Source organism: Pristiophorus japonicus, chromosome 26 (assembly GCF_044704955.1).
Source record: "Pristiophorus japonicus isolate sPriJap1 chromosome 26, sPriJap1.hap1, whole genome shotgun sequence".
In the NCBI taxonomy this organism is placed as follows: Eukaryota; Metazoa; Chordata; class Chondrichthyes; family Pristiophoridae; genus Pristiophorus; species Pristiophorus japonicus.
In genome coordinates this window covers 16,661,026-16,680,978 of record NC_092002.1, presented here as the reverse complement: position 1 = coordinate 16,680,978, position 19,953 = coordinate 16,661,026, and the positions used below count along the sequence as shown (strand labels likewise).

The 19,953-nt window shown below is 49.9% G+C and overlaps 1 protein-coding gene across 2 annotated transcripts in view; it reads right to left on the bottom strand.

Annotated features, from left to right (window-relative positions):
• Positions 1-19,953, bottom strand: part of LOC139239221 (RAS guanyl-releasing protein 1-like) — a 202,887-nt gene that overhangs the window by 11,391 nt on the left and 171,543 nt on the right. For both annotated transcript variants that reach the window (XR_011588617.1, XM_070867901.1), the window contains exon 15: positions 18,925-19,074. Coding sequence is in view for 1 of the 2 variants with exons in the window: in XM_070867901.1 (XP_070724002.1) it covers positions 18,925-19,074 (150 nt within the window). In the remaining variant the exon portion in view is untranslated. The remainder of the gene's footprint in view (positions 1-18,924; positions 19,075-19,953) is intronic.

The window sequence follows — 19,953 nt, the reverse complement described above, 5'->3', positions numbered from 1 at the left end:
CTCCCTCAATAGCAAGAATGTCCTTCCTCACATTAGAAGACCAAAACTGCACACAATATTCAAGGTATGGTCTCGCCAAGGCCCTGTACAACTGCAGCAAGACCTCCCTGCTCCTATACTCAAATCCTCTCGCTATGAAGGCCAACATGCCATTTGCTTTCTTTACTGCCTGCTGTACCTGCATGCCTACTTTCAATGACTTTTGATGTACCATGACACCCAGGTCTCGTTGTACCTCCCCTTTTACTAATCAGATAATAATCTGCCTTCCTGTTTTTGCCACCAAAGTGAATAACCTCACACTTATCCATATTATACTGCATCTGCCATGCATTTGCCCACTCACCTAACCTGTCCAAGTATAGTGGTTATGTTCATGGAATGGTTAATCCAGAGAATGAATGAATGAATTCTTCTCTCCTGCTTTCTTCAACCTCGGTTCGTCTGCAGTACTGAGGCCTTGAATCGCCACCTAGTCCTCTCAATTTTTAAAGCCTGCCTCCTTTTCACAGCAAGGCCGACCCTGCAGCACCATACCGCTTAAAAAAAATAAAGACTTGCGTTTATATAGTGCCTTTCACGACCACCGGGCATCCCAAAGCGCTTTACAGCCAATGAAGTACTTTTAGAGTGTAGTCACTGTTGTAAATTCGGAAACCCGGCAGCCAATGTGCGCAAAGCAAGCTCCCACACACAGCAATGTGATAATGAGCAGGTAATCTGTTTTTTTGTTATGTTGTTTGAGGGATAAATATCATCACAGGACATCGGGGAGAACTCCCCTGCTCTTCTTTGAAATAGTGCACCTGAGAGAGCAGACAGGGTCTCAGTTTAACGTCTCATTCAAAAGACAGTGCAGCACTCCCTCAGGAGTGTCAGCCTAGATTTATGTGCTCAAGTCCCTGGAATGGGACTTGAACCCACAACTTTCTGACTCGGAGGCGAGAGTGCTGCCCACTGAGCCACAACTGAGCACAGAGTTCAAATCCCACTGTGGCAGTTTTGAGAATTTAAATTCAATTTAAAATTCTCGTCCATGCTTTCAAATCTCTCCACAGCCTCGCCTCTCCTCATCTCTGTAACCTCCTCCAGACCGAAATCCAAAGTTCCCTCAATTTATTCTTTGTGCGCTGTGTCTTTAAATTTGTTGTACTTGCGGGGGAACAGTTTGTGAGCGGACGCGTGGTACCTGTGGGGGAACAGTTTGTGGGCGGACATGCGGTACCTGCGGGGGAATAGTTTGTGGGCGGACGCGTGGGGGAACAGTTTGTGGGTGGACATGTGGTACCTGTGGGGGAACAGTTTGTGGGCGGACGCGTGGGGGAACAGTTTGTGTGCGGACGCGTGGGGGAACAGTTTGTGTGCGGACACGCGGTACCTGTGGGGGAACAGTTTGTGGGCGGACATGCGGTACCTGCAGGGGAACAGTTTGTGTGCGGACGCGCGGTACCGTCCCGACTGCTGCGAGGACATGCAGAGTTTAGAGGGAACACTGCCTGCAACCAATGTTCCCTCGAATGTTACCTTTGGTTGCGTGGCCCGTTTACATTTCCGCCCACGCAGTTTCTCCATTCAACGGACCTCAATCAACACTCAAAGGCCTGCGCGGGACCTCCAGACCGCAGTGCGTCCGCACAGCTTAATGGGAACAATGCCTCCGCTCCTCCAAGGTCTCTTCGTCCACCATTGGTGGCCGTGCCTTCAGCTGCCTGGGCTCTAAGCTCTGGAATTCCCTCCCTCTCTACCTTTCCTCCTTTAAGATGGTCCTTAAAACCTCCCTCTTTGACCAAGTTTTTGGTCACCTGCCCTCATGCATTCGTGGCTCAGTGGGCAGCACCCTCGCCTCGGAGTCAGAAGGTCCTGGGGTCAAGTCCCACTCCAGCAACTTGAGCACATAAATCTCGGCTGACACTCCCAGTGCAGTGCTGAGGGAGTGCCGCACTGTCGGAGGTGCCGTCTTTCGGATGAGACGTTAAACCGAGGCCCCGTCTGCTCTCTCAGGTGGATGTAAACGATCCCACGGCACTATTTCGACAAAGAGCAGGGGAGTTATCCCTGGTGTCCTGGCCAATATTTATCTCTCAATCAACGTAACAAAAAAAACTTGATTATCTGGTCATTATCACTTTGCTGTTTGTGGGAGCTTGCTATGCTCAAACCTCCCGTGTTTCCCACGTTACAACAGTGACTGCACATTCAAAGGAGTTCATTGGCCGTAAAGCGCTTTGAGACATCCGGTGGTCGTGAAAGGCGCTATATAAATGCAAGCCTTTCTTTCATATCTCCTTATGCGGCTCGGTGTCAAATTTTGTTTGATAATCACCCCTGTGAAGCGCCTTGGAATGTTTCACTGCATTAAAGATGCTATATAAATGCAAGTTATTGTTGTTGTTGCAGCAGTAAAAGTGACCATGAAGCTGTGGGATTGTGGTAAAAATCCACCTGGTTCACTAATGTACTTCATGGAGGGAAATCTGTCGCCTTTACCCAGTCTGGCCTACATGTGACTCCAGACCCACACCCAACGCGGTTGATTCTGGAGCAGCTCGGGGCAGCTAGGAATGTGAAAGAAATGCTGACCTTGCCAGTGATGCCCACATCCCGAGAAGGAATTAAGGAAAAGGATTGTTTTTGAATCCTTGAATTGCGTTGACGGTCGTTATGTACTCCACAACAGCATCGTCTCAGAAGTAGCAATGATCTTGTTATGTATGCAATGAAGGTTCAAATTGAGTACTGTTTAACTAAGTAACGCGCAACCTTGCTTCTGCTTTATTTTGGCCCAAAGTGCCTGACTCACAAAATGGCTGGCCTTTTATACCAGAGCAGCACCGTGTGCATGCTGTTCAGTGGCTTCCAGCAATGACACCATCTGGTGGCTACAAACAGCATGTACATACATGACAGATCCTGTTGGTCTGTTTTTTTGGGGGGTTTTTTTGGCGAGGAAGGAATATTGGACGTGACCTCAGGGGAACTCACTGCTTTTGTCTGAACAGTCACGTGGGATCTTCAACCTCCACCTGAAAACACAAACACAGCTCTGGCTCAATGCAGGTAGTTTTAACCTGACTCGCGCAGCAGAAACCCAGCGGGCGGGCAATTAAAATCGCTCTTCCCTGTCCGAAAGCCATCACGATTGCAATATCTGTAATTTTAACCTGCTCGTCTGTGCAGGCAGCAAGGACACCCGCTCGGAGCCAACAGGGTCCTTCTTTACATATGTGTTAGCCATGCCTCAGTGGACAGCACACTCGCCTTTGGGTCAGAGGAAGCGCACCAGACTGATTCCCGGGTTCACCAGACTGATTCCCGGGTTCACCAGACTGATTCCCGGGAGGGCAGGACTGACATATGAGGAGAGACTGGATCGACTGGGCCTGTATTCACTGGAGTTTAGAAGAGTGAGAGGGGATCTCATAGAAACACATAAAATTCTGATGGGATTGGACAGGTTAGATGCAGGAAGAATGTTCCCGATGTTGGGGAAGTCCAGAACCAGGGGTCACAGTCTAAGCTTAAGGGGTAAGCCATTTAGGACCGAGATGAGGAGAAACTTCTTCACTCAGAGTTGTTAACCTGTGTAATTCCCTACCGCAGAGAGTTGTTGATGCCAGTTCATTGGATATATTCAAGAGGGAGTTAGATATGGCCCTTACGACTAAGGGGATCAAGGGGTATGGAGAGAAAGCAGGAAAGGGGTACTGAGGTGAATGATCAGCCATGAAGGGCCTCGAAGGGCCGAATGGCCTACTCCTGCACCTATTTTCTATGTTTCTATGTTTCTATGTCGCGGGTTCAAGTCCCACTCCAGGGACTTGAGCCCATTAATCTAGGCTGACACTCCCAGTGCAGTGCTGAGGGAGTGCTGCACTGTCGGAGGTGTCGAATGAGAGGCTAAACCGAAGCCCCATCTGCTGTCTCAGGTGGATGTAAAAGATCCCATGGCGCTGTTTCGAAGAAGAGCAGGGGAGCTCTCCCCAGTGCCCTGGGGCCAATATTTATCCCTCAATCAGCATAACAAAGTAAAACAGATTATCTGGTCATTATCACATTGCTGTTTGTGGGAGCTTGCTGTGCACAAATTGGCTGCCATGTTTCCTACATTACAACAGTGACTACACTCCAAAAGTACTTCATTGGCTGCATTGTGCTTTGAGACGTCCGGTGAAAGGTGCTATATAAATGCAAGTCTTTCTTTCATTCATGGGATGTGAGCGTCGCTGACAAGGCCAGCATTTATTGCCTGTCCCTAATTTCGCTTAACCGAGTGTCTCGCCGGGCCATTTCAGAGGGCAGTGAAGAGTCAAACACATTGCTGTGGGTCTGGAGTCACATGTAGGCCCAGACCGGGTAAGGGCAGCAGATTTCCTTCCCGAAAGGACTTTAGTGTATCAGATGGATTTTTCCGACATTCCGGTAGTTTCATGGTCACCGTTAACTGACACGAGATGATCTGGTCATCATCACGTTGCTGTTTGTGGGAGCTTGCTGTGCGCAAATTGGCTGCCGTGTTTCCTACATTACAACAGTGACTACGCTTCAGTAGTACTTCATTGGCTGTAAAGCGCTTTGAGGCATCCGGTGGTCGTGAAAGGCGCTATATAAATGCAAGTCTTTCTTTCATGTTGCGGCCCAATGGCATCATTGAGACCCCACTGCAATTTTAACTCAGGCCTCAGCGGGGCGTCCACCTGGGGTTAAAATCGGGGCCTGGGCAATATCTCAGCTGAAGGATTCTTAATCATGCCACTTTTAACAATTTTTTTTTACACTTTATGTCTAACCTGCCCCACTTAATTTCCTCCATTCTCTTCTTAGCTGTGGCTTTGTCGGTAAAATCTACTCAGCTTCCCTTGAGTTGCTTTATTAGCGATTTGGCGGCCCAAGGAAATCGAGCTAATATCGCTCGACTTCCTGTAGCATAGCCACAAGTGCAGATACACGGCCGCCTGTGGGCTCCTGGCCTACTGAGTGACAGCACCGGTGGTGCATTGCTGCCTCTGCCCACCAGAGGGCAAGAGAGCCCACCGTATGTTTTAGCATTGCTCCACGAGGTCCTTGAGAATTGGCCTGTCGAACTTTTTCACTGGTGTTCGAGCAGCCCACAGCACGAGTGACGGCACGGCATTTGCACACACCGTTAAGGGGAGCCAGGGGGAGGTTAGGAAACAAAGACAGAAAATCAAAAAAGGAACTTGCACTTAAGTGTGCATTTCACATCCTTAGAAGCTCCTCATAGAAACATATAAAATTCTGACGGGACTGGACAGGTTAGATGCAGGAAGAATGTTCCCGATGTTGGGGAAGTCCAGAACCAGGGGACACAGTCTAAGGGTAAGGGGCAAGCCAGTTAGGACCGAGATGAGAAGAAACTTCTTCACTCAGAGGATTGTGAACCTGTGGAATTCTCTAACACAGAGAGTTGTTGATGCCAGTTCGTTAGATATATTCAAAAGAGAGTAAGATATGGCCCTCACGGCTAAAGAGATCAAGGGGCATGGAGGGAAAGCAGGAATGGGGTACTGAGGGAATGATCAGCCATGATCATATTAAATGGTGGTGCAGGCTCGAAGGGCCGAATGGCCTACTCCTGCACCTATTTTCTATGTTTCTAATCGCTTCACAACCAGAGGGGGTTCACCAATGTTTGACTAAGGGTAATATGCCCTGCTACGGCAAGTTCTGGCACGACTTATTCTTTGAAAGAGGCTTTTCATGTTGTTTTCTGCTGAGCCGGAACCAAAGATTTGCAAACACCGACTAAGCTGCATCAATTAACCTTTAACTCATCTCAGGATTTCCCGTCTAGAAAGACTTCCATTTGTATAGCTCACTGACACGACCTCAGGATGTCCCAAAGCACTTTACAGCCGATTATGTACTTTTGGAGTGTAGTCACTGTTGTATTGTGGGAAACGCCAAAATTGTGCACAGCAAGCTCCCACAAACAGCAATGTGATAATGACCGGATAATCTGTTTTTAATGAAGTTGATTGAGGGATAAATATTGACCGGGACACCAGGAATAACTCCTCTGCTCTTCTTCGAAATCGTGCCGTGGGATCTTTTACCTCCATCTTAGAGGGTAGATGGGGGCCTTGGATTAGCTGAAAGACGGCACCTTCGACAGTGCAGCACTCCCTCAGCACTGCACTGGAGTGTCAGCCTAGAACTTGTGCTCAAGTCCCTGGAGTGGGACTTGAACCCACAACCTTCTGACTCAGAGACGAGAGTGCTGCTCACTGAGCCACAGCTGGTACAACAACTTGTATTTATATAGCACCTTTAACGTAGTAAAACATCCCAAGGCGCTTCACAGATATGTTATAAGACAAAAATTTTGGCACTGAGCCACATAACGAGAAATTTGCAGGTGACCAAAAGTTTGGTCGAAGAGGTAGGCTTCAAGGAGTGTCTTAAAAAGCAGAGAGAGGGAGAGAGGCGGAGGGGTTTAGAGAGGGAGTTCCAGAGCTTGGGGCGCAGGTAACAGAAGGCACGGCCACCAATGGCTGAGTGATTATAATCAGGGATGCTCAAGAGGGCAGAATTAGAGGAGTGCAGACATCTCGGGGGGCTGTGAGGCTGGAGGAGATTACAGAGATAGGGAGAGGGCGAGGGCCATGGAGGGATTTAAAAATAAGGATGAGAATTTTGAAATCGAGGCGTTGCTTAACTGTGAGCCAATGTAGGTCAGCGAGCACAGGAGGTGATGGGTGAGCGGGACTTGGTGCGAGTTAGGACACAGGCAGCTGAGTTTTGGATCACCTCGAGTTTATTTGGGTAGAATGTGGGAGGCCGGCCAGGAGTGCGTTGTAATAGTCAAGTCTAGAGGTAACAAAGGCACGGATAAGGGCTTCAAACATAGAAACATAGAAAATAGGTGCAGGAGTAGGCCATTCGGCCCTTCGAGCCTGCACCACCATTCAATACGATCATGGCTGATCATTCACCTCAGTACCCCTTTCCTGCTTTCTCTCCATACCCCTTGATCCCCTTAGCCGCAAGGGCCATATCTAACTCCCTCTTGAATATATCCAATGAACTGGCCTCAACAACTCTCTGCGGTCGGGAATTCCACAGGTTAACAACTCTCTGAGTGAAGAAGTTTCTCCTCATCTCAGTCCTAAATGGCGTACCTCTTATCCTAAGACTATGTCCCCTCGTTCTGGACTTCCCCAACAACGGGAACATTCTTCTCGCATCTAACCTGTCCAGTCCTGTCAGAATTTTATATGTTTCTATGAGATAAAGAACATAAGAATTAGGAACAGGAGTAGGCCATCTAGCCCCTCGAGCCTGCTCCACCACTCAACAAGATCATGGCTGATCTGGCCGTGGACTCAGCTCCACTTACCCGCCCGCTCCCCATAACCCTTAATTCCCTTATTGGTTAAAAATCTATCTATCTGTGATTTGAATACATTCAATGAGCTAGCCTCAACTGCTTCCCTGGGCAGAGAATTCCACAGATTCACAACCCTCTGGGAGAAGAAATTCCTTCTCAACTCGGTTTTAAATTGGCTCCCCCATATTTTGAGGCTGTGCCCCCTAGTTCTAGTCTCCCCGACCAGTGGAAACAACCTCTCTGCCTCTATCTTGTCTATCCCTTTCATTATTTTAAATGTTTCCATAAGATCACCCCTCATCCTTCTGAACTCCAACAAGTAAAGACCCAGTCTACTCAATCTATCATCATAAGGTAACCCCCTCATCTCCGGAATCAGCCTAGTGAATCGTTTCTGTACCCCCTCCAAAGCTAGTATATCCTTCCTTAAGTAAGGTGACCAAAACTGCACGCAGTACTCCAGGTGCGGCCTCACCAATACCCTGTACAGTTGCAGCAGGACCTCCCTGCTTTTGTACTCCATCTCTCGCGCAATGAAGGCCAACATTCCATTCGCCTTCCTGATTACCGGCTGCACCTGCAAACAACATTTTTGGGATTCTTGCACAAGGACACCCAGGTCTCGTTGCACCTCCCCTTTTCCTAATCTGCCGCCATTCAGATAATATTCTGCCTTCATGTTTTTGCCCCCAAAATGGATAACCTCACATTTATCCACATTATACTGCATCTGCCATGCATTTGCCCACTCACCTAACCTGTCCAAGTCAACCTGCAGCCTCTTAGCATCCTCCTCACAGCTCACACTGCCACCCAGTTTAGTGTCGTCTGCAAACTTGGAGATATTACACTCAATTCCTTCATCTAAATCATTAATATATATTGTAAATAGCTGGGGTCCCAGCACTGAGCCCTGCGGCACTCCACTAGTCACTGCCTGCCCTTCTGAAAAGGACCCGTTTATCCCGACTCTCTGCTTCCTATCTGCCAACCAGTTCTCTATCCACGTCAGTACATTACCTCCAATACCATGCGCTTTAATTTTGCACACCAATCTCTTGTGCGGGACTTTGTCAAAAGCCTTTTGAAAGTCCAAATACACCACATCCACTGGTTCTCCCTTGTCCACTCTACCAGTTACATCCTCAAAAAATTCCAGAAGATTCGTCAAGCATGATTTCCCTTTCATAAATCCATGCTGACTTGGACCGATCAGCAGCGGATGAGCTGAGGCAAGGGCGGAGACGGGCGATGTTACGGAGGGGGAAATAGGCGGTCTTAGTTGGAATAGTCCACAGGAAGAAAGTCCACATAAAGAAAGTATTGGAGATTGGACAGGGGCAGGGCTATGCTGTGGCTTACAGACCAGTCGTCTACCCGGCTCACTGACACGGCTTGTGTGGGTAGAATGACCATGCGATGAGCCACTGGAGAGCCAGCACCTTGGTCCGCAGGAGTCAGTGAGCAGGAAAGGAAGGGGGGAGCTTGGGAATGGGGTGTGGCCGGAGGGGGTGGGGGGAGAGGCAGAAAAGGCCTCGGCTGGAGTACTGCAGACAACTTTGGGCATCGCACTTCAGGAAAGATGTAAAGGCCTTGGAAAGGGTGCCGAGGGGGTTTACCGGGATGTTATCGGGGATGAGGGACCTCAGTTATGAGGAGAGGTTGGAGAAGTTGGAACCGTTCTCCTTGGAACAGAGACGGTTAAGGAGGTGAGCTATTCGAGGTTTTCAAGGTGACGAGAGGCTTTGATAGAGTGGATGGAGGGTCAGTAACCAGAGGTCACAGATTCAAAATCATCGGCGAGAGATCGGGGGGGATAGAGGGGGTCGGGCGGGGAAAGACTGAGAAATGTTTTCACTCAAAGACTTGTCGGGATCTGGAACGCTCGACCTGAAAAGGTGGCAGGAGCTGATTGCATCAATAATTTTATAAGGGAGTTGGACAGATTACTTTAAACAACTGCAGCCGATCTGTGCTGCGTTCACTGATATCAGCTCGGGTGTCAGGAAGGGTCCTACCATTGGCCTCGACGCCTCTCGAGTTCGGGAGGGCAAGAATCGGGCCGGGTTCCTGCTTCTGATTGGTGTCCGCCGATCCCCTTGCTGCAAAGCGCGCGGGCATGGACAGAATTGCGGCCGAATAGCCTGTTGGTGTTAATGAGGGGATGAGCGGCGAGAGATCGTGTCGGAGGAGTGGCGAGAGATCGTGTCGGAGGAGCGGCGAGAGATCGTGTCGGAGGAGTGGCGAGAGATCGTGTCGGAGGAGCGGCGAGAGATCGTGTCGGAGGAGTGGCGAGAGATCGTGTCAGAGGAGTGGCGAGAGATCGTGGCGGAGGAGCGGCGAGAGATCGTGTCGGAGGAGTGGCGAGAGATCGTGTCGGAGGAGTGGCGAGAGATCGTGTCGGAGGAGTGGCGAGAGATCGTGTCGGAGGAGCGGCGAGAGATCGTGTCGGAGGAGTGGCGAGAGATCGTGTCGGAGGAGTGGCGAGAGATCGTGTCGGAGGAGTGGCGAGAGATCGTGGCGGAAGTGCGGCGGGAGATCGTGGCGGAGGTGCGGTGAGAGATCGTGTCGGAGGAGCGGCGAGAGATCGTGTCGGAGGAGTGGTGAGAGATCGTGTCGGAGGAGCGGCGAGAGATCGTGGCGGAGGAGTGGCGAGAGATCGTGTCGGAGGAGTGGCGAGAGATCGTGTTGGAGGAGCGGCGAGAGATCGTGGCGGAGGTGCGGCGAATGAGGGTACGGGGCCCAGAAGAGGCGAGGGCCCAGGGGCAGCAACACGGCCCAGCACATACTGCGATATGTGTGCGCACTAGGTCCGTGCAGCAGAGCTGGTCTCCTGCTGTCCTGGTTAACCCTTGCCACTCTCGGCCTAGCTCTATCAAGCCCATGTGGTGACTGGTGTACAACGGTCACCGCACGTTAAAAAAATTCACGCACAGGCATCTTCCACCCCCTCAACTGGAGTTCAGGACCTGGAACATCGGGTCCTTCATTGAAACATCTGTGAACTCATGTGGAAGCAAGTCATCCTCGTTCGAGGGACCGCCTATGATGATGATGATTACACAGGATCACACAGGATATACGGCACAGAAACAGGCCATTCGGCCCAACCAGTCCGTGCCGGCGTTTATGCTCCACTCGAGCCTCCTCCCGTCTTTCCTCATCTAAATCTATCAGCATATCCCTCTATTCCCTTCTCCCCCATATATTTGTCCAGCCTCCCCTTAAATGCATCGATACTATTCACCTCAACCACTCCCTGTGGCAGCGAGTTCCACATTCTCACCACTCTCTGGGTAAAGAAGTTTCTTCTGAATTCCCCATTGGATTTCTTGGTGACTATCTTGTATTGATGGCCCCTAGTTATGCTCTTCCCCACAAGTGGAAACATTCTCTCTGTATCCACTCTGTCAAACCCTTCATCATTAAAGACCTCTATTAGGTCACCCCTCAGCTTTCTTTTTTCAAGCGAACAGAGACCCAGTCATTTTGCAATTGTTGATTTGAGGATGAGGAAGTTTCTAGGTTAGGGACATAAAGCAGGAGTGTGGGACTAAGCAGGACTGATCGTTCAAAGAGTCATCACAGGTACGATGAGCGAATGGCCTCCTTCTGTGCTCTAAGTTTCTACATTCTATAAAACAAAACTCGCACGTGTACGTGTCTTTTTCTAACATTTCAGGATGTGCCAAAGCACTTCACCAAGGAGCTTTGCCGATCATTGATCGAGGGGGAAAGAAACTTGCGGCAATCACTCGAAGCCCAACAGCATTGGTGATAACCCGGTGACTCAGAGACGCTGCTCCTGTCCGGTACTGGGGATGGTTCCCGGGTTAGTGGGAGGCAAATGGACAACAGCCGGAGCTCGTGAGATCTACAGGCAATGCAAGAACAACAGGAAATACAGCTACACACGCCCTGTAACCATCAGGGTTCAGGTGATCGCTACAGACAGAGATGAAAGAGCCAAGCTTCCTTGGGTGGTGTTAAAGTGAGAAACACAACAGAGAACAGGGTAAATAACCACATCAAAAGCAACGTTTCTCCTCAGTCCTTTGCGTCCTCATTGTTCTGGATCAGGCGCATGTACTGAGGGTGGGTGACTACAATCTCTTCAAGGCCTCACTCTTCCGTCCCTCTGTAACCTCTCCAGCCATACTGTACTCGCCCTCCTCCCTCCTCCCCCGCCTCCACAACTCTTCATCCTTCCATATCTGGCCACTTGGTAGCACCCTCGCTTCTCAGTCAGAGGGTTGTGGGTTCAAGTCCCAAGCCAGACACTTGAGCACTTAAATCTAGGCTGACACTCCCAGTGCAGTGCTGAGGGAGTGCCGCACTGTCGGAGGTGCCGTCAAACCGAGGCCCCCATCTGCTCTCTCAGGTGGACATAAAAGATCCCGCGGCCACTATTTTGAAGAGTTCAGGGGAGTTCTCCTCGGTGTCCTGGGGCCAATATTTATCCCTCAATCAACATAACAAAAAAACAGATTATCTGGTTATTATCACGTTGCTGTTTGTGGGAGCTTGCTGTGCGCAAATTGGCTGCATCGTTTCCCACATTACAACAGTGACTACACTCCAAAAGTACTTCATTGGCTGTAAAGCGCTTTGCGACGTCTGGTGGCCGTGAAAGGCGCTATATAAGTGCACGTCTTTCTTTCTTGCGCACCCCATCTCCCCTTGCCCCACCATTGGTGGCCCTGCCTTCAGCTGCCTCGGCCCCATGCTCCGCAATTGCCTCCTTAAACACACGAACCCATCCAAGGGTTGGACAGGGTTGACGGAGAGAAACGATTTCCTCTGGTGGGGGGAGTCCAGCAGTTGGAGCATTGCCTTAAGATTAGAGCCAGACCGTTCAGGGGAGATGTCAGGAACTCTGGAACTCTCTCCCCCCAAAAAGCTGTTGAGGCTGAGGCAGAGGTGGGGAGGGGGGGGAGAGAGGTCAATTGAAAATGTCAAAACTGAGATTAATAGATTTTTGATGGGTAAGGGTATCATCATAAACGTGTATTTATATAGCGCCTTTAACATAACAAAACGTCCCAAGGTGCTTCACAGGAGTATTATAAGATAAAAAATTTGACATTGAGCCACATAAGAAAAAATTATGGCAGATGACCAAAAGCTTGGTCAAAGAGATATGTTTTAAGGAGCGTCTTGAAGGAGGAAAGAAAGGTGAAGAGGCGAAGAGGTTTAGGGAGGGAGTTCCAGAGCTTGGGGCCCAGGCAACAGAAGGCACGGCCACCGATGGTTGAGCGATTATAATCAGGGATGTTCAAAAGGGCAGAATTAGGGGAGTGCAGATATCTCAGGGGGGTTGTGGGGCTGGAGGAGATTACAGAGATAAGGAGGGGCTGTAAAGTGTCTTGAGATGTCCGGTGGTCATGAAAGGCGCTATATAAATGCAAGTCTTTTCAAGTCTTTCTTTAAGAACATAAGAAATATGAGCAGGAGTCGGCCATTTGGCCCCTCGAGCCTGCTCCACCATTCAATAAGATCATGGCTGATCTGATCTTTGGCTCAGCTCCACTTTCCTGCCTGTTCCCCATAACCCTTCACTCCCTTATCGCTCAAAAATCTGTCTATCTCCACCTTAAATATATTCAATGACCCAGCCTCCACAGCTCTCTGGGAATTCCAAAGATTCACGCCCCACTGAGAGAAGAAATTCCTCCTCATCTCCGTTTTAAATGGGCGACCCCTTATTCTGAAACGATGCCCCTTAGTTGTAGATTCCCCCACGAGGGGAAACATCCTCTCTGCATCTACCCTGTCAAGCCCCCTCAGAATCTTATACGTTTCAATAAGGTCACCTTTCATTCTTCTAAACTCCAAAGAGTAGAGGCCCAACCTGCTCAACATTTCTTCATATGACAACCCCTTCATCTCAGGAATCAACCTCGTGAACCTTCTCTGAACTGCCTCCAACGTAAGTATATCCCCCCTTAAATAAGGAGACCAATATTGTATGCAGTATTCCATGTGTGGTCTTACCACCGCCCTGTACAGTTGTAGCAGGACTTCCTTACTTTTATACTCCATCCTCTTTGCAATAAAGGCCAACATTCCATTAAACCGAGGCCCCGCCTGCCCTCTCAGGTGGTGTGAAAGATCCCATGGGAACTATTTCGAAGAAGCGCAGGGGAGTTATCCCCAGTGTCCTGGACTAATACTTATCCCCCAATCAACATAACAAAAACAGATTATCTAGTCATTATCACATTGATGTTTGTGGGAGCTTGCTGTGCGCAGATTGCCTGCCGCGTTTGCCTAAATTAGAACAGTGACTACACTTAATTGGCTGTAAAGGCACTTAGGATGCCCTGCCTTTTGGCTAAGATCATGCATAACTGACCTGACAGGGGAGTAGCCACCATAACCCCAAGGTGGTTCTCCCTGGATCAGGAAGGTATATGCTTGCTTTTTTGGAAATAGGAGGTGGGTGGGGTGGCTTGACCCATCCACCTCCACGGAGGTGTGTGGGGGACCTGGCCCATCCACCTCCATGGCACGAACCTGGTATTGCAGTGCTTCCGGGAACGGTGCAGTGGCTCTAGGCCTTTTGGCTAGGAGCGCGGCGCAGAGTGATCCTTGAATGGGCCCGGGGTGACCTCTGGCGTTTGTGATTTGACGGGGAGTTGGAACGATTGGCTACGAATTTCGGGAAGGAAAAAAAAAAACTTAGGATGCCCTGACCGGGCCTTTTGGCTAAGATCATGCGTAACTGACATGACAGGGGAGTAACCATGACCCCAACGTGGTTCTCCCTGGATCAGGAAGGTGGTTCTCCTATGCTTTTTGGAAATAGGAGGTGTGTGGGGGGCCTGACCCATCCACCTCCATGGCACGAACCTGGTATTGCAGTACTTCCAGGAACGGTGCTTGGGCTCTAGGCCTTTTGGCTAAGAGCATTAGCGCAGGGTGATCCTTGATGTGTGCAAGGTGACCTCTGGCGTTTGTGATCTGACAAAGAATTGGAAAGATTGGCTACGATTAATTTAAAAATAAAAAACTTAGGATGTCCTGACGACATGAAAGGTTCTGTGGAAATGCAAATTGTCTCTTTAAATTGTGTCAGTGAGTGACCGGCCCAGTTGAACAGATAGCGTTGATCAGTGTCCTCAGGGCCCATGTATCTAGGACAAGCAACTATGTCCCTGACCACAATCACCACATCTGCACCATATCAAAAAACCGTATCATGGCCCGGGGCTTCACTCTACAGTTTGCTTGCTTATTCTGTGTGCGTGCCAGAAAGGCTGTCTAACGACTGGGAGCGAACAGTGGTTAAGTGACTCATTAGCAGACTGCAGCCATCGTTGTTATTCAAAACCTTGCGAGAGCTCATTTACATGCGGACACCAGGCAGAGTTGGATTAAAAAAAAGAACTGGCAGTGCAAAAGTGGGCCACTCCCCGCTGTTGAATAAGGAACGTCAAGCGTGAGAGTCACAGACATCCAGCGGCAGTGCTCGAATTCAATCCCGTTACACTGTGGAGTGTCAACCAGTGGCTCAGTGGGCGGGCACCCTTGCCTCCGAGTTCAAAGGTTGCGGGTGTAATGTATTGCTCTTGCACCTTGCACACTCTCCACCTTGCCATCCTCATCTGCCGTCCAGACGCGCCATGACGCACCATCTTGCCGTCCGGAGGAGGCGGGGGTCCCCAATGGAGGGCTCTCTACGCGGGAGTCCTCCCTTTATCTACGGAGGACTTGGCCTGGAGGGTGGTGCACGGGGCAGTCCCGCGCAGTAAGTTTTTAAGTCGGTTCACGGGCTCCCAGGCAGCCTGCATTTTCTGCGGTCTGGAGGAGTCCGTGTTCCACCTCTATGTTCAGTGCGTGAGGTTGCAGCCCCTATTCCATTATTTAAAGGGGCTGTTCCTCAAATTCTGGTTGCACTTCAGTCCCACGCTCCTGAACTTTGGGCACCCTGTGCGGAGGGGAGCGGGCAGGTCGGAGGGCCTCCTCGTAGGACTGCTCCTGGGCCTGGCCAAGGGGGCCATCTGCCGGTCCAGGCAGCGGGCGGTTGAGGGGGTCGTTCAGCCCGACTGCCTGCCTCTCTTCCGTGGTGACATCCGAGTCAGGGTGTCCCTGGAGATGGAGCACGCGGTGTCCACTGGTACGCTCGCGGCCTTCCGCGAGAGGTGGGCACCGGAGGGACTGGAGAGCATCATTACCCCCGGCAACCAAATTTAATTTGATCAGTTAAGGTTCCTTTAAAGATTTATTGTAAATTTGTGGGTTCTAATGTCCCTTTAATAAGGGGGCACTCGGCTTTATCTGTTAATTTAAAATAGTTGTAGAGCTGTTGCATTGTGAGTGGCTTAGCCAGTTACGTGATGTTCACAAGACTCAATAAAACCCCAGCCAGTTGGGTCAAGGTCATCCACGATGAGGTATGCAGTTGTGAGCCTGGTGGATGAACTGGTAATGTGTAGTGTGATTGTTAAACCTTTGTTAATAAACCAACTAGTTCTTAATTGCAATGTGTTGCTATGAATTCTTAAGCAAAGAACCCATGAAGCAAATACATTACAGTCGGTTCAAATCCCACTCCAGAGACTTGAGCACAAAAATCTCGACTGACACTCCCAGTGCAGTGCTGAGGGAGCGCTGCACTGTCGGAGGTGCCGTCCTTTCGGATGAGACGTTAAACCGAGGCCCCGTCCGCTCTCTCAGGTGGACGTAAAAGATCCCGCGGCACTATTGTGCAGTAGAGCAGGGGAGTTCCCCCTAATGTCCTGGTCAATATTTGCCTCTCAACCAACATCACATTAAAAAAAAACAGATGATCTGGTCAGGTGTCTCATTGCTGTTTGTGGGATCTTGCTGTGTGCAAATTGGCGGCCGCGTTTCCCACAATACTTGTCTTCGAAAGCACTTCATTGGCTGTAAAAGCGCTTTGGGATGTCCTGAGGTTGAGAAAGGCGCTATATCAATGCCAGTCCCTTTCAGTCTTCCTTCGCCCCACCCGGATAACCCCACCGAGGTCTGTAGAGGAAAGGTAGACTTGGCCCTTTAGACAATTAAAGCTCCTCCGTGTAACAGGAAGTGATACTTTGCCCTTCCAAAAAGCTGGTTACCCCCCCCCGAAGGAGCGGGAATTTATTTTGGATTCTTATGGAAAAAAGAGGCAGGGGGGGGGGGGGGGGGGGTGGGGGGAGGGAGGGGTGATGATAATACAGGGCTATGGAACCATTCACAGGGAGGGAAGCACTTGCCATAAGGCTAGTCCAGTAATATGAAAAACCTGCCAGCTAATGTACGCACAGCAAGCTCCCACAGACAGCAATGTGATAATGATCAGATAATCAGTTTATAGTGACATTTATTGAGGGATAAATATTGGCCAGGGCACCGGGGAGAACCCCCCTGCTCTTCTTTCGAAATAGTGGCCGCGGGATCTTTTCCATCCACCTGAGAGAGCGGACGGGGCCTCGGTTTAACGTCTCATCTGAAAGACGGCACCTCTGACAGTGCAGCACTCCCTCAGCACTGCACTGGGAGTGTCAGCCTGGATTACATGCTCAAGTCCCTGGAGTGGGACTTGAACCCACAACCGTTGGGCTCGGAGGCGAGAGAGTGCTGCCCACTGAGCCGTGACTGACACCCGTCCAGGGTTCCACGCGTTGGTCGGCAACTCCTGAGCGGAAATGGCGGAGGCCGGTGGTGACCGTTAAAACAAAATTGTCGTGTGTGCGGCCCTGCGGTGTATTTTAAGAGTTGCCCGGCGTCCGGGCATCAATTAGCATCGCTGGAAACTTATTATGTAAAAAAATGGCACTGTAGGGGTTAAGCGAGAGGAAAATAATACCGAGTCCAGTTTCAAACCCGATAAGATGCAATCTGGTTTCAGCTCATTGCTTTCTGTAGCATTCTAACAAACAGCGTCCTGCGGTTACAAATAAGATCAATTGGACGATATCGATGCAAAATTTGCATTTTCACAGAATTATAGAATCTTACAGCACAGAAGGAGGCCATTCGGCCCATCATGCTTCTGTCGGCTCTTTGATAGAGCTCTGCAATCAATCTCACTCCCCCTGCTCTTTCGCCACAAGCCCTGTAAATCTTTTTGCCTTTTCAAATCGTAATTCAATTCCCTTTTGAAAGTTACAATTGAATCTGCTTTCAGGCAGCGCACTCCAGACCGTAACCAGTCGCTGTGTAAACACTTTGATACAGAAATTTCAGTTGCAATGGTTTGCAGTCATTATCACCAGCGGACAGAAGGCAAATCCTGCAGCTCCTCCCAAGTGTTTGCAAAACAGGGTGTTTAAGGTTCGTCTGGTTTTGCATAGATAAGTGAGGGGAGGGTTGGACCTTAACTGGATTGCCTGCCTTCGGCTGATTTGACTTGAAACGTCAGGCTCTGGTGTTTTCAGGGTCGGCTCCAAGCTCATAGCGGGAGTGTTGGTCTCCGGGGTTCGCACGGCGGAAAACCGCCCGCTGCCCGCCATTTCGTCCCGCGCACTCTGTGCGTCTCCTGCTCGGCTCCCCACTGGAAACGACTGTTCCCCTCTCGCCCATCACCTCTGTGCTCGCTGATCCACATCGGCTCCCAGTCTGGCAACGCCTCAAATTCCAAACTCTCTTCCTTCGGTTCAAATCCCGGGCACTTCCTCCAGCTCTGCAACCCTCCAAGATCTCGGCGCCCCTCCAATTCCTTCCTTTGGCGCGTCCCCGATTTCCTTCACTGCACTATCGGTGGCCGTGCCTTCAGCTGCCGAGGCCCCAAGCTCTGGAATTCCCTCCCTGGACCTCTCCGTTTCTCTCTCTCCTCCTTTACACAAAGCCTCTGGCCACTTATCTCACTGCTGCTTCAGGCTAAATGCAAATGGACTACATTACAACAGTGACTACACTTCAAAAACACTTCATGACCTGTGCAATCCAGAGGTCATGAAGGGCGCTATACAATTGCAAGGTTTTTCTTTCTTGGCCACAGAGGGTTGACCTAATTCCAGTCTTTCATTGCCAGGCATATTATCTTACAGCCACCTTGACACCATTGAGACCTCAAATGACTCCACTAACCTTACCCCCAAAATAAGGAGTCGCTATCTGCTATACTTCCACTGACAAGACCATGTTTGAGCCATCACAAGGCAGACAGCAAGTACACAGAGCCTCTCACAAGTGACATGTTGTACAGGACACCTCAATATTGTAAGAGCTTGGACTATCGCGACAAAGATACATACACATGGACACACGCAGACAACACACACACACACACACTCACAGATAGGCGTATGCACGCACAGACACACACCCGGACACACGCATACACCAATACACACATACATGCACATGCATGCTGACACACATGTATGCACACACACCCATATGCACACACAAACACACATGGATGCACACACACGTACATTCACACACACACATACATACACACACACATATACGTATGAACACCTACACACGTATGTGCACACACAGAAACGCACGCACATGTACACATGCACACAAGCCACAGCTAACCAGTCACCGATCATGTACACAGTCAGGTTAGCAAGCGACGCTGGACACGCATGCATGTTCAACTGTGGAGGTTTTACCAGTGCTGTGACTTTTCTGGGCCGTTGCCGTTACGAGGGATGGGGTCGGGGGACACTGTAGCGTGCTGTCGCTCTGGTGGGTCTTGCTGCGTTTCTTGCACTCCACCACCACCATGTCCCGGCACTGCTTGTGACAGTTAATCCCGCAGTCTGCAGAGAGAAAAAATACGGGTCAGTGAGGATCTCGCCCCCCCAGTCACACACAACACCAACGACATGATCTGTACACTCGTATTCATACTGCATCAAGAGGGTGTTGAGCAATGGCACATGTTCTCTTTTCAGGCACCCAGTGCCAACATGACCCTCTCCCTTGTGAAGTACAGTCAGAGGCATAGTAACGCTCCTGCTACATTGCCTCAACAATGGGACTCAGTACAGTGTCAGCTGTGGCTCAGTGGGCAGCACTCTCGCCTCTGAGTCAGAAGGTTGTGGGTTCAAGTCCCACTCCAGGAACTTGAGTGCATAAACGTAGGCTGACACTCCAGTGCAATGCTGAGAGAGTGCTGCACTGTCAGAGATGCCGTCTTGCAGATGAGAAGTTAAACCGAGGCCCCGTCTGCTCCCTCAGGTGGACGTAAAAGATGTCACTTTCAAAGAAGAGCTGGGAGTTATCCCCGGCGTCCTGGGGCCAATATTTGTCTCTCAATCAACATAACAAAAACAGATTATCTGGGTCATTATCACATTGCTGTTTCTGGGAGCTTGCTGTGTGCAAATTGGCTGCCGTGTTTCCTACATTACAACAGTGACTACACGCCAAAAGTACTTCATTGGCTGTAAAGCGCTTTGGGACGTCCTGAGGCTGTGGAAGGTGCTATATAAATGCAAGTCTGTCTTGGCAGAGTGCAGTAGTGTAGTGGTTATGTTGCTGGACAAATATTCCAGAGCGCACAAATTCAAATCCCATTAGGATGGTTTGAAAATTTGAATTCAGAGTTTTAAAATATGTGGAATAAAAAGATGTGATCAGTAAAGATAACCAGGGAGCTGTCGAATTGTCATTAAAACCCAACTGGTTCGCTCATG